This window comes from Phyllopteryx taeniolatus, chromosome 13 (assembly GCF_024500385.1).
Source record: "Phyllopteryx taeniolatus isolate TA_2022b chromosome 13, UOR_Ptae_1.2, whole genome shotgun sequence".
In the NCBI taxonomy this organism is placed as follows: Eukaryota; Metazoa; Chordata; class Actinopteri; order Syngnathiformes; family Syngnathidae; genus Phyllopteryx; species Phyllopteryx taeniolatus.
In genome coordinates this window covers 16,306,182-16,321,412 of record NC_084514.1, presented here as the reverse complement: position 1 = coordinate 16,321,412, position 15,231 = coordinate 16,306,182, and the positions used below count along the sequence as shown (strand labels likewise).

Below are 15,231 nucleotides of genomic sequence, written 5' to 3'. Positions count from 1 at the left end.
ATTTGATAAGTTCAAAAAGGTAAAAATACTTTTGCTACACAACTTAATGACAAAACAGAGGTTGCAATTGTTAAACTCTCTCACAACATTTACGCTGCTTCCATTGTCCTCCATGTTTTTCACCAAACATTTTCTCCACCGGATGACCCTATAAATGGACATTCCACTTTGAGCTCTGTACTGCAACGCTAACGCTGGTAGGTTAATTTCCCAAGTTGGCCACTTTCTCCCACATGTACAGTCCTGTGCAGGCAACCTACTCCAGCTGGAGTCGCTGAATTAGGTGTGAAAGGAACATAATAGTAAAAGTTAAGTCCGTAAAACCAAAAACGAGCAGGAGGTTTTGCATCATTCTGCTGCTTTTATACACTCTCTCACTGAAGAAATGCTGACAAGGGATTTGTCGCCGATTTACTCTGGCTGTCAAATGACCCAAAGTAATGTGGATGCCATACACTTAAAATGCACATATCACAGTTTTCATTCTGGCTTTAGGTCCATATAGTATGTACTGGATCTATGTATTGTGCAATACTGTGTCTCTTGTACAGCATGTATGTTAACATTGAGAAGATGTCAAATCTTTCTTTAAAAGATTATATGAGGAGCCATTCAAGTTAAGCTTATTGAAAGCTAGTCATGTTAAACTTTGATGTCCCCTCATTGGTAGAAAGTGACTCTTCAAATCATCAACTACATCTATTAAGAAATGTTATGACAGAATTTCACTAGCAGTACCTGATTGTGATTCTATAAGCTTTACTTATTTCCATATGAGCCAATGGACAATATGGACCTCCTTCATTAAATGTGTGATAACGTGGGTGGGGTTTTGTAACGGGTATATGCAATAGTTGGGTGCTGGTACTTTTCGGGGTTGAAATCGCATTAAATGTTTTTACTCGTGCTGCGTGCTATGTTCAGCGATTCAACTCGACTAAGAGTTTTAACACGTGTCCCAGTGACTCAGAACTACAAAGGAGAAAGAAAGTAAATATGTTACGATCACAATTAATACAAGAGTCGGCAGCGGTCGCAGCTCCCTCCCAGCTTCGTGCTGCATGGCTACAGCCGGCCGAGCCTGCTGTTCAGCTGCTCCAGTCACGAAGCTCCTTTCACGGGGATCGAGAAACTTTCGAGCTGTGATCAGTGATCACAGTGAACATGCCAATAGTATATGCTTGTCATTATTATCATTTTAGTATTGATCGTCATAACCCCAACTTTGTTGTATCTGCGCCATACAATGACAATCAAGGCTTTATGTGCAGCACTTTCTTACAGCTGTGGTTGTTTTGCAAAGTGCTCTATAAATAAAGTTGATTTGAGAATTGAGTGTCTCAAAGATTAAGCCATGCAAGGTGAAGTGCACGCAGACCTGTACAGTGAAACTGTGACTAGCTCATTAAACCAAATATGGATCATTTGATCGCGTCACCATTACTTGGATAACTGTGGCAATAACCAAATTATTTTAGGGTGGCTGAAAATTGGTTTTAGGGGTGCCAAGACAAAAACACTTCACCATAAACAGATACTACCAAATAATTTGGGGGGAGGGGGGCTTGAGAAGTTTTTGGAGGGGGTTCAGCCCCCCTAAAATAGGCCTAGCGACGCCACTGATTAGGACTACTTTTTTTCTAGAGGAATACAACTGATCTAAAGCCAGCATTTGATACCTCTTTCCAGACTGACGTTGTGCTTTTCATTTTTGTGCATTCTCTACAAACACATACCTATGCAGACAGGGCAGCACTCGCCCTCAGGAATGTAGAAGTTCTCACAATCAAGCTCAGCGCACTCTGCCTTGGAGCAGAAGGAGATTCCTCCTCGGCATTGACACAGCCAGCAAGGATCCATGCGGTACACTTCTCCATCGGAGAACTCCTTTCCGTTGTGAACACACTTAGGGGAGACTAAAGAGAAAACAAATCAAAAATATAATTAACCTTGAAACTGAGCAGTAAGCGTACAAGCGGGCAGTGCTGGAGTTCGTCCTGGTGCTAATAAAAAAGCCGTTTTCGTCACCAGCACAGTACACAATCATTGAGTTTCCTCTTTTGGCATTCATCTAAAGCAACTGGCACTGAGGAACGCACTGATGGCTGAGGTTAACCATGTGGGTTGGTGTGGTGTGTGTTAGACAACAAAGCCAAGGCGATGAGGAGGACTTTCATAGGGATCTGTCAAGCATTGAAAAAGTGTTGGCTGCTTGCTGGGCAGAGCAAAAGAAAACACAAATGGTTCTGAGGTTTTGGCAGAAAGTGGGCTTGTGTGTTGGTGGCAGGTGGAGTCAATCAATCCTCTTCTGCTACAAAATGCACTTTTGGAAAACTAAGCATTCAAATATCAAGCGTATGAATCTCATGCCCCCCAAAAAGTCTCAGTTAAGATTTATGCAACGATGTTGGTGGTGTTGAAAAGTTGGGTGACTCATCATTGTACGGTCTGAATTGGCCACATAGCAACTACCATTAGATACATATGAGGGAAGTGATAAAAGACACATCTGCAGTCACAGAGGCTTAGCTGCAGAACTTGAACTCAACTGAACTAAACGATACTGCTTGGTGGAGCTTAAGGACCTAAATAACTGACCTGTACCCGCGCCACATTTTAGCACCCTATATTTAGGTACCAACCATCTAAAAGGTGGAGCTAGACACACTGCCATCTGTTAATTGGGCGACAGAGATCCTACGATCCTCTTTTGAAATCACTGGAGTTCTAAAGTTGCTATAATGTTTAGTATTTATTGTAGCTGACGGTTCACACACCCGCGGTGGAAACGGGCCAAATGAGTTTCAAGTGGGAAGTTAAGCACAGGGCGAAAGATCAGCTCAAGGTTGTAGAATCCAACTTTTGTCACAGCCCCAATAACCAGGTTCTACATTTCTGTGACAGACTCAAGCTGAACTCTATGAAAGCAATTAGTGTGATGAGCTCACGCTTCTTGCTCAACACCAATGTAAAGTTCCAGAAAACGTGTTGTCCTGAACATGTACACTCAAAACTGAGTACACGGGATAGAGAAGATGTGCCAACTTAATTGTCAATCCTCAGCAGGCCTACCAGAAACAAACAGAATCATTAATAACTTCTGTGCGCTGCCTGGATTGTTCTTTTCCATGTAATCACACACGGTCCTCTTTTCAGCCAACAATGGCACAACTCTGAAAACAGGTGGAACGTGGTGTCACTGCAGCCCGCAGACCCGGACAAACCCACAGCCAAGTGGGACAAACCCAGAGCCAAATGGGCAATGGAAACATATGAGTCATTCCAATAGTGGATGCAGTGTGACAATGAGGGCATGTTGTGTTTAATTCTAGTCTCTGGCATAGCCTTGGTCCTATGAGGTTTCTTGTCAGTACTAGAGGATCTTTGGAGTATTTCTTAATCTTTATTTACAGTAGAACCCCTTTTTTATTTTGAATGATATGCAACAAGAGTCCTGGGTTCACGGAGGCTGTTCGTCACAAAGATTAGGGCTGTTATTTTAGAGACCTCGACAGAGATGAGCAGTGACAGCAAGTCTTGGTGCCTGTCCTCCTCAATGTCCCCGTCTATTGAACTTTTTGTCACAACGCTCAGGCATGCATGGCTGACAGACAGTAGGGGCTGCACAAAAGGCATCAAGCCTTACACCCAAAGAGCAGCAGACACTTGTTATCAAAACACTGATCCCATGGCTCCCACGGCTGCCATTCAGCCCCCGCCAGCCTGCCTTACTAGATTACCCTCCCAACTGCCAGAATGGAGCACATAAAAAGCATTCCCATCAATGAACTGTTGAACCTTTTCCCTCTGGACGTGTGACCAGACAGAAAACCTTTGACACTGCACTTCTGTTGAGCAAATTCATAGCCTAAGCACTTTTCTGGTCACTGGGCTTGTTAAGTCCATTAATTCCAGGACATGGCACTCATTTATACATGTGGAAGGGACAGAATGGGAATTTGGTCTGTTGGTAAAACAGTGAACATTTGTTGAGATTGCAGAGTAAACAGAGCACTCGCACAGGTCGCCTTCCAGCCTCACTGGCTCTCTTGGGGCCTGAAACATGATGCAGGATTTAGAAGTTCAATTCTAGTTTCCAGTGTTGTGATGCTGGGACGGTACAGGGCTTCCAAAAAAAGGAAAAGCTGCGTAAACAGCAGGAACGTCTCTGAGGAAGTTACCCAAGACACTCATTGTATTTCCTGGATGAGCATTATAAGAAAAAATGTTAATGGTCTTCAGAGGGAATGGCTTGACTCATTCATCTTTCTGTCAGTTCTCTTTAGGTGGCTAAAAGACTGATTACAGCACTTTTAGTTTAAAGCCTGACATCATACGATTTGTTTTGCATGATTTTTATTTATTCTCCCCATGCTACAAGATCAAATTCTTGCTCAATTCTTGTTTACCTTGCTGAATACTTCAAGAATGCATTGGCTCACTACACAAGCTCCATAGAAAGTTTTAGACGAAAAGCCTAGACTAAAATCTAAGAGTTCCAGTCAATTATTGGATTATACGTAGATGGAGGATTGTTTTAAATTTATATGAACCTGTGTATACAATCATGTATCATACAGTTTACCTCAGAGGTTCCAATGTAGATTTTTTTTTTTAGGGGGATCAACATCTATCTAATCTGCAACTTTGTGTCCATTTGGCATGAGGTGAATAATTGCCTCAGAGAAAGGGATGAATCTCTCACCACCTGTGCCATAAAGACAACCCCCAGTGGGAGAGCCGTCAGAACAGTTTGTGTAATGTGGATTTGGGTGCAATCACCTTTCTGGCACTCAAAGACATCACAGCAGTCTCCAGGCTGACCGTTGGCCTTGCTGAGTGGCATAGCACGCTGTCCACTTGGGCAATGAGGCTGGCGGCAGGCCTCAAAGTCACAGGTGCACTGGGGTGGGAGAGAGGGGCAGCAACCAGCAGGAGGCGTGTAACTCTTGGTCAGGACTGAGCCTTTTGGGCACGACGACACCTGGGGAGCAGGACAGGTAACGCTGGCACACCTTAGCTCCTCTGAAATGGACACAAATGAAGACACAGGAGGGTGTAAACATGTATGAGTAACATGATGACGAACACACACGGTTTAAATATTTGTCACCTGCAAAATAAATCTGTGAATGGGTACAATCCAAGATCCTAATAGATTTATGAGTAGTTGTAATATTCCATCCAGAATCAATAATGAAGTGGTACATTTCCCTGACTTTGGTGCAGGCAGCGTGGGCTCAGTGACGGTGTTATTGTGAGAGTGTATGGTGTCTGTCTCTATATGTGCCCTGTGACTGACTGGCGACCAGTTCAGGGTATATTCCGCCTTTCACCCAAAGTCAGGTGTAATAGGCTCCAACTCCCTGCAACTCTAAGGAAACTCATACAGAAAGCTAGTGTAGAAAATGGGTTGATGGATGACTATTCATCCAGATCCAGAATTGATCCTGCATCCAGCAATACATAATTACAAGATCTGATGAGATTTGATAGAGCAATGAGATTGAGGACTCCCATGTCACATTTAAATTGTTGCGGATCTAAATAAAACTTATTTTGCAGCAGATTTTATTCACATCAGATAGCAGATTTCAATAGTTTGGCAATTTGGCCAAGGATTTGGCCAGATTCATACATTAACAACTGTACAGAGGAAGGTGGAGACCTAAGAATGAACGTACAAACAGACTCACTCTGATTAAATGGTGTAGGTAGGAACACAAGAACGTCTTGTGCGCTTGCATGTATCAGTACAAATGTGGGGCATGTTGTCTACCTCACACCTCATACTCAGTTGAGCGACTCTACAAAGACGCTACTCGTATTACGGCTTAAAACGCAAGTTCACACTGCCATCCAACACAAACCCTAGACACAGTCATTAGATCCCCACTTCAGTCTGTGACAGCTTTATGGGGTCCTGTCAGGGAAACGAGGGCGCTACTTTAGACGTGACAAGGCCCTTGCATAGCCTGTCAAAGGTGTCTCGGATCCCACCCATCATGACTGGACTGGATCACAATCCAAACAGACCCTCAACAGAGCTTTTCTTCTTCTCCATACTCTGCTTTACTTGGCATGTGTTGGTCTATACGTTCACCAGAACCAACATAATAGCCCTGATACCCTTGTTTGGCGGGAGATGGGTGCAGGGGCGCTGCAAATCTGGGCAAAGGGGCTGAAGGGGTGTATTTTGGAGGCTGTTCAGGAAAAGAAAAGTGGAAGGCCTCTCTGTACAAACATTGTCCGGGAACAGAATCTACCTTACCAAGGTTGGATTACCCAACCAAAGGGACATCACATCTTTTCTGGTTTTCAATGCCACGGTAATGTATACAGCACTGGCAGAGAGTGGGATTGGGAGCACAGACTCATGCTCTGTCCTCTAATTGTCGATCACTTCATGAAGCAATTTCACAGATCCGCTCCTGAACATACAGTACATAAACACTTTGCACTTTGAACGGAAACCTGGAATAGCAGCAAGAGCAGAGATGATGGATGAAGAAACTCTAGTAATTGCATTAAAGACCTGAATGTGTCAATAGACAATGGCATTAAAACCTGGATTCTGATTTAGATATGGGATGTACTTGACAATATTTTCCTGCACGTACAGTAGATGGTTTGTGAGAGTGGTTAAATCCTACACGGTGACATTGCGTGATATTTTGTGCCGGTTTTGGTTGCATTTCCAGTTCTTGATGAGCTTCCCAGACTGGAGCGTGCTCCATCTGTTGGCTCCATGGTGCAACATGACTCCATCTGAGGATATGCCTCATCCCTGATATTTAAAGAACTATCAGAGAGTCTGTCCCCAATAATTCTAACCTGAAGGTCTGGTCGCATTGCATTCAAGGAGCTTGTTCTAAAATGGGCGCTTATACATGGCCGCTGTATTTAGACTGGTGTGGAGCGTAATGAAAGATGAAATTGAAGACTGGGGAAAAAAATGTTTTGCCTTTGATAAATAGAGAAGGAGTGTGATGTATCTTTACTGTACCGTTTACTCAGGCAGCATGGGAACAGCGAGGAACTGCCACAAAGCTCTCATTGAAAGTAGTCATAGAAGTTCAGAGGAAAGCCCTGTATTCAATGATTTTTGGCCCTAATCCTATGGTGAAGTTTAATAAATATCTTGGAGACTAGGATTGGATTAACCACAATGAAGTCTAAGTCCGTCTGTCTGTTACATATCATTTCAAGACTGCTTTTGCATATGAAAACCTCATGTGGCGCCAAGTCATAGAAAATGCACTGGAATGATCTCGTTCTGCACTGAAAAACACTTTCGATGTATTGTATGTCCCTGAGAGAATATTGATTACTCTTTCACGCTGATAATGGCCGGGGTTAGCGTGCACTGGGAAAAGCAGCTGTCAGACAAACCATTGTCATTTAAATGGACAGAATAAATAGATTCCATTTGCAAAACCATCTGTCCCTTGCATATCTAATTAATATAATTTTCTGGCTGGCACATTTTCAAACACAATAGAGGATGGGAAAAGTCAACAGCAAATGGATTTGGTGCCGTTTGTGTTCTCTCACAGAGGATGGATGGCTCTAATTATAACCAATTTTTGTATAATAATGGTGGCTATACTCCAGTTTGCACAGACACAAAAGGATTGATTTGGTATGCTTGATTAAGTGTCTCAGCCAAAATCACATTTGGTTCTTTTGTTCAAAGGCATGGTGGCAAAGAAGAATAGAAAACCTTAGGCCAGAACGTAATCAGCAGAAATGAAAAATAAACCTGGCCCCAACTCAAAGTCATATTTCTGAAGCTGGTCTTGAAAGAGCTAGGATAAGAAAATGGCTCCATTACCACAGAATGAGCTCTTTTGTCAACAACGCGTATTTCTGGCGTCTTAGCCGCTCATTGAAGAAATGAAAACATCTCCTTTCTGCGTTTTTTCTGCACTCCCAACCAAGGCACAAGGCAAGCAGTCTTTCCCTAAACCAGAGCGCTTCAGCCAGGCAGAGGAGACTTGTGTTGACAGCCTCCGTTTACTCATGGAAAAAGTGCACAATGCAAGTTCTGTTCACCAACTGACTTTGGAACCAAGTCAGCGGAGAACAAAGCTGTCTCAGTCCAGATGCCCTCCGTGGGTTTCTGGTCTATCCTAAGATTTTATAAAGTTGCTCCACAAAGGCGACACATCAGGCTGTCTCTTGTGTAAACTGTGGGGGCCTGGCTGTATGCCCAGCAAGAAGAGAAGTTACAGCAGGGGGAGTTGGTATTGTTTTCTGTGTATGAGTAAGTGTGAGGCCCATAGAGCAGGATGCTTTCTGAGGAAATTGAGACCATGGCCAGAAGCTTGTGGCTATGATGGTGTGTGTATCACCTGCCAACACACCTCATTGCACATTATTTAGAGATTGTAATCTTTGTCCATTGTCCAAAGAAGCACTACTACAACCGGGGTAAAGAGGAGGTCCATGGATAAGTAATGTTTGCTCCATTTCCTCAGGATTGGGAAATCAATGGCTGTCAAGTAGCGGGACTTCTAGTCTTCTATTATTATTTGATTTAACACTAGCACCATTTGCTCTAGCGTCACAGTGAGCGACTGGTTAGAGCGTCTGCCTCACAGTTCTGAGGACCGGGGTTCAATCCCCGGCCCCGCCTGTGTGGAGTTTCCATGTTCTCCCCGTGCCTGCGTGGGTTTTCTCCGGGCACTCCGGTTTCCTCCCACATCCCAAAAACATGCATGGTAGGTTAATCGACGACTGTAAATTGCCCCGTAGGTGTGAATGTGAGTGTGAATGGTTGTTTGTTTGTATTTGCCCTGCGATTGGCTGGCAACCAGTTCAGGGTGTACCCCGCCTCCTGCCCGATGATAGCTGGGATAGGCTCCAACACTCCCGCGACCCTTGTGAGGATAAGCCGCTTAGAAAATGGATGGATGGACCCTTTGGTCTATCTTCATATAACTGTATTTTGTGCTCCCAATTTGTGTGTTTCTGTTGGCCTCATGTGAAATAAGTAACTGAACTTCTGTACAGACTACAGACCAAACAAATTGCCCTGAGACGGAAAGCGAGCCAACCTCGATTCAAATAAATTGGAAAATTAACAAATCGGGTCATGGTGACATAACTACAGGTAGCAGGTAAACTGATAACATTGTTGACTTACCAAACATTTATTTGGTTGAGCATGTTTGTGGGTAGCAACTTGTCTGATAGTGCCACTTCTTTTCACTGTGTGAAGGAGGTTTAGTTGCTCAAGATGTCCACTTACAGCAGAATCTTTTTATTGCTACTGTAGATTATAAATTACTAATATTATACATTATTATTGCTGTTTTATTCAGTGCTCTGCTAAACCACCTCCTGTTTAAATAGAGATGAAACAGGATACAGTTTACCAACAAACCACACTCAAATTTCAAACAGTTAGTAGCACCCTTTCAAATTGTAATTATTGTTGCTCCCGTATTTAGCATCTGTGAGAGAAGTACACTACTCTTGTAGTCTTTTAGCTTCTCCCATATGGTGCAACCAAACAGAAGTTGATGCCAAACGTAGAAGAAGGAGAAACGACCAGGACCAGGACCACGTCTTCTTGCAGACTGCACACAAACATACCATGCTGAACCCGAGCACCTCGACCAACCAGCAGTCGTCTATCGGACCAGTAATAGCTTAGACACAAAGAAACTGAAGCCAAGCAGAATTAACATCGCTTTCACAGTGGCTGAGAGGAGGAATAATGGGACATGGAGAGACTGGACCTTTGGGCGAGGGCGATCCTTTTGGAAAAACCACGTGAGTTTTTAAAGAAGGAAGTTGTTTTGCTACCCTTTTAAAGGCATAAACAGTCCACTAGGTAATATACAGGTAGAGTAGCCACACCACCGCAACCATGAAATGCACAATCTAATTTGATTCCAAAGAAGCACTTTATTAAAAAAAAGGCCTTTACTAAGACAATAACGCTCAATTTATTTTTGGATTTCAAATATGTCTATTGTAGGGCAGCACGATGGAGTCGTAGTTTCACACCTGCCTCACAGTCGAGAGATTGTGAGTTTTAATCTATGCTCAGGCCTTCATGTGTGGACTTTTCATGTTCTCCCTCTGTTTACATGCATTTTCATCCGCTTACTCTGGCTTCCCTCCGCATTCCAAAAGCATGCAAGTTAGGTTATTTGAAGAAATAGTTATGAATATGAGTGGGAATGAACAGTTGTCTATATGTGTCCTGCGAACCTAATGGGTTCAAGCTGTATTGAAAATGGATGGGTAGACATTTAACGTAGTTAAAGTTTGCATGGCTGTACCGTATTGAGCGACAGGATAGCAGCAAAATGTTAGAAACCCCCCCATGCCCCTCTCCCCAATATTTTATAGTGCTGTTCTACACCACTACAGACTATACCCACAGTAGTGCAAATATTTTCATTTGATACTTCTCTTACAGGGTCAATCAAAAGCAAGCCTTAATATCTTTGCAAATTCTGAAATTTTGATAAAGCTATCTATTGTATATAAATGTTTGATTGCGCAGGTGTACTTAATTTTGTTTCAAACCTATGCTGCACATCATAGTAATATGAAATATATAATGGTCACAGTATTAAACATTCACATTGGATTGCAGCAGTGTGTTGTTGTATTAGAGTGTATATTTGCGCATATGCTATCTGCGAGATACTGATAAGGCTCTATTATTATGTGCCACCAATTGTATGACTTATTCATATCAGCAAGCAACAAGAGGTGAATTCCTTCCAAATAGCAGTCAGAGGCCTTATCAGGAATTACACATAAACTCTCCTTGAGTGTAAGATGACCCAACACCACTCTTCAAAGCAACGGGCCTGACAGAAAAACCTGATCAAAATGTTTGGCTTCACTCATGATTTCCTAACTTCCAGTGTCTGCCTGCAGTGCACCCCCTCCTCTCCTTCCACTTATCACATCCTCTTTAGTCCCGGACATGAGGGAGTGTCTGCTCACCATGTTACCTCGGATTAAACGTTTGCAGCCACATTACATCAGCGAATCGCAAACCAGAGGAGAACAAGATTCCAGTGAAAATACAATATACAAGGTAACAAGGCCACTGGGCGGTGGGAGCAGCAAAGTTGTAATATTATGACAGATCGCTGTAGTGGAATGAAATGAGGAAACGTGTCAAGACAGTAACAAGTTTAAATAGTGGAAAACATTGTTCATCTCCTGTCACAACTGGTGTTATACACAGTCTTCTGTAAAATGTCGCTCCGGAATCTAACCGTTGTATTAATAATAAAATTTTGCGCGCAACCCTTTGATGTATTGATCATATTATTCTATCAAGCGACAGTTACCAGTCTTTGAAAGCAAGATCGTTTAATATTTGTTTATCCATCTATGCCAGCGCCGCAACGTCATAGGCAGAACAATGTAATGCTCTTCCACTAGAAAGCAGAAGATACAATTAACCTGTGTATCCATTGTAATGTAAAATATGTTCCTTGGCGCAATAAATGTTGGGAACCCCTGGTTTAAGCAACCTGCTACAACATTGTTTTTGTTGGGATTCCAACAACATCCATCCATTTGTACTGTTTATCCTGTTGAGGGTGACAGGTAAGCTTTCTTTCATTCTTCTGGATTTATCTCAAGTAATCAATCGAGGCAATCATTTAAAAAAAAAAAAAAAAAAAGAGGCAGAATTTAGGATAGCTCTCTTTCATCGAAAAACAATCATGGCCTCATGGAATCAGCCACCACGGGCTCTCACAAGAGGGAGCAAGCAGATCTCCAACCACGAGGGTCTGATTTGGCTGTAAGAGGAAGTTCCTCTTGATGGCAGACAAAGGAAAATGTCTGGCTGGGACACAGCAACAGACAAAATAATTATCACGCACAGACACGTGTATAAACACAGACACACGGGTTCAAATGCGCACATACAATATACAATATGTAGCTGCGAGGAAGCACCTTTGCCTCTTAATGAAAGGCCATAAAACATGTTTGTGTGTGTCTGTGATTAGAATTTCATAAGCCGCTGAAAAATGTTGTTTCCCCGTTTCACTGGTGTGAGTTGAAACTGTCATCAGTTGGTCTTTGGGATATTAACAACCATAGAGGACTGTCTGCATGTCTTTCATTGTCTCTACAGGTTTTAACGATGAACATAACTTCCTGGGGGACCACCCACTTAAGATCTATGAACTATGAGTCACAAAATAAAGGTCTCCTTGCTTTTTAGTCTTCACTGCACTCCATAGACAATTTCCAAAGGTTTAGCTGACATAAGAACATTTGCAAGTGAAACTAACCGTACAGCTTCGATTCTAGTCTTCTCTTGTATAAGTAAAATGTTACACTCGAGGTTTAAGTAAAGTTGTCCTATTTTGTGCCTCTATGACAAGGTTAACCCTTCTCATGCAGATTTTTTTTCTCTTGTCACTCAAGGAGCAGCCACTTACAGTAGCTCACGATCCAAATGAGGAAATTAAAGGCCAAGTGACAATTATAGTTATTGTGGTGGAGTGTTTAGGAAAAGTGGCACAAGTGGAGGAAATTACACCTCATTCATAGGATTCTACTTTTTATCTCAGGCAAGCACAAAAGCATAAGGGCAAGCGTTAGCGTGTTGATTGTCGTGTTTTTCTTTGTGTCTTACGGCTTCTTTATAATCGCGCGGGCGGGCGGTCGACCGCGCTGACGTCACTGCGGCTATCCCGCACGCAGTTTGCCTTTATACTCGAGCGCAACCCACGCGCGCAGTTTTGAAAATGTACTGCAGTTCACCTCCAAGTCGGGGGTGACGCTACGGCTGGTATTGGTTAGGACAGGGTGGCGTTTCCTCTGCATTTTGTGGCCATTTCCGGTAGCCGTTTTTACTTTCCTTTCAGTAACAGGGAACAAAGCAACAACAACCGTGGCGACCGTGGAACAGTGTCTGCTAGAACAAATGACCAGATGATACGTTTAATTATGCTGTAAAATCGATCGAGAAGGCGACGGCGTAGATGGTATGTAGAACCAAGGGGCACGCCGAGTACGTCCTCACAGCATGTGACTAAAACGGACCAATCATGAGAGATGATCTCCGCGGCGTTCGAAGCGCAGCCACTATTTTTGCCATGTGCGCGGCAAGCTACGCAGAGGGGCCGCACGGGGCAATTAGTCGGTCACGTGATGCAATGCGGGCGTTGTCGGCCGCGCAACCGCCGGAGTATAAAGAGGCCTTTAATGAGGATCATGCAAAACCTGATTTCCGTGTCTTTTGGGTTTATGTGTGGCATCACACTGAAGGCCATTCATTGCCATCTACTGCCTCGTAACAAACTTTTCTCTGACTTCACTACATTGCACTCTTGTCTGCAATAAAATAATTTCACAATATGTATCTTAACACCGATTAATGCTAAATAAGAGTACGGGTCCACTGTTACTCTTGGTTCCAAGTTCAACCTGTAGGTTACCTGCGGCTTCTTGGCACTGGCTGCGGTTGATGAAGGCAAAGTGGTGGCTGCAGCTCTGAGACTCGCACACACAGCCGTCAGTGGTCAGGTTACATCCAGAGAACATGCAGGCCGGGTCGGACGGTCCCACATACTTCTGCCTGTGTCTTTCCCGCGGCTCTTGGTTCCGACCCTCTGGAGGGACCCAAGCCACGGAGGAGGACCACAGTCATCGATGAGTCACAAGAAACCAGAAGTCTTTACGTGTGTGTCATCACTACAATATCTAAGTAGCATTAGTCACATCTGAGCAACATCTGTTGAGGATTAGGACCTCGTAGACTATTACACTCATGAGCATTTGTTTTCAAAACTACTCAACTGTGAAATGGGAGGGGGTGCCTCACCTGGATGGGCCTTCATGCAAGTCTCCTGGTCTTGGTAGGTGAAAGATCCGAGGCAGGTGTGCCTGGCATCACAAACACACTGACCATCTGCTCTGTCGCAGCCAGTCATCAGCGGGCATCGCTGGTCTTCCAGGCCGGCCTCCGGATGGTCCGGAAACACTGCAGATGAGAGTGTGGTGGACAATGGACGATGACACAAAACATAAGCTTGTCGCTTGAGTTAATTGAACGATCCATCAATTTTCTGTTTTTGATAAGAAATAGGTGGTAAAGTAGAGGTTAATTTGTCATGTTATAATTTCCACTAATGTGTCACAAAATGTACAAGTACATACCCATGCTATGAAACTCAAGTGTGTAGGGTGCCAAAACTAAATCCCAAAGACAAGCCATTGTCATTGTGTATTTTTTTTTACTTTTACTTATACGTTTACTAGACATAATTTGATTGTGGCCATTTTTATAAATTGCAAACTATAAAGCACAACAGTTACTAAAGTGCCAAGTGTAATTCTGGGCTGCCCTTCTTCCTCCCCCCTTGTTGTGTCATGCTACTCCAGCCATTGAGCCAATTCGCTTGCTTTTGTTCCACAGCATGGGGCACTCCCAGCAATTGAATCCCTTCTGCTTGCTAGAAACGCCTCCTCCGTACCGAGGCCATTTGCACCTCACTCATTACACCGGATCCTGTTCTTTTGCCAGGCGTGCCTCTGCCACAGAGATGGCGCATTGAGCCTAAGCCACACTTGGACCAAGCTTCACAATAGCATAGAGGCAATGACGGTGCCATGAGCCACATTGTTGAATAACCACCAAAAACTGCAGGATTAAAGAGGACCCTCACATACACATTAGCCATAGTGTCCCTTTCCTGTGAATGCATGACTAAACACTAGTGCATACAGCAAATTACCCTTCTTCATAGTTGTCAAAGATCACCAAGAATGGCAACAGTGTAAACAGGATGAGACAAAGTGTGACACTTTCCCAAGCATGTGGCTTCCATGCCTGATTAGAACCATATTGAAACAAGATTGGAGTTTATTTTAACTCTCTGGCATTCGTCTCCAAAAAGTTGGAACGATGTATGCCATTCTGTAATTCTCATTTAAAATGTAGCCTCAATTGTTAAGAATCTTTTTTATTCTTAGTTCTAGTTCCATTGGAGTAATCTGAATGAGCTTGAAAGACATTAAATCCAACTGATTGGGCTTTCAATCATTAGAATGAAAAATATCTCAAATGACTCGTTGTGACTGTAAGGTAAGCATATTTAAAAGCTATTTCCCCAAGTTCTGCATGGTTGTGTTGATGATTCCTGAGTGGCGACAGATGCTAACGAGCCTTGACCCGTCCGTGTGTGACTCAACGAAGAGGCGATGTTACCTTTATTTAACCTGAGTTAG

At 43.3% G+C, this 15,231-nt stretch overlaps 1 protein-coding gene across 1 annotated transcript in view; it reads right to left on the bottom strand.

The window, feature by feature from the left end:
- crim1 (cysteine rich transmembrane BMP regulator 1 (chordin-like)) overlaps positions 1 to 15,231 on the bottom strand; it is a 35,456-nt gene that overhangs the window by 16,765 nt on the left and 3,460 nt on the right. The window contains exons 2-5 of the mRNA XM_061795044.1: positions 13,826 to 13,984; positions 13,440 to 13,613; positions 4,783 to 5,025; positions 1,737 to 1,916 (exon numbers count right to left, since the gene is read on the bottom strand). Coding sequence (XP_061651028.1) covers positions 1,737 to 1,916; positions 4,783 to 5,025; positions 13,440 to 13,613; positions 13,826 to 13,984 — 756 coding nt within the window. The remainder of the gene's footprint in view (positions 1 to 1,736; positions 1,917 to 4,782; positions 5,026 to 13,439; positions 13,614 to 13,825; positions 13,985 to 15,231) is intronic.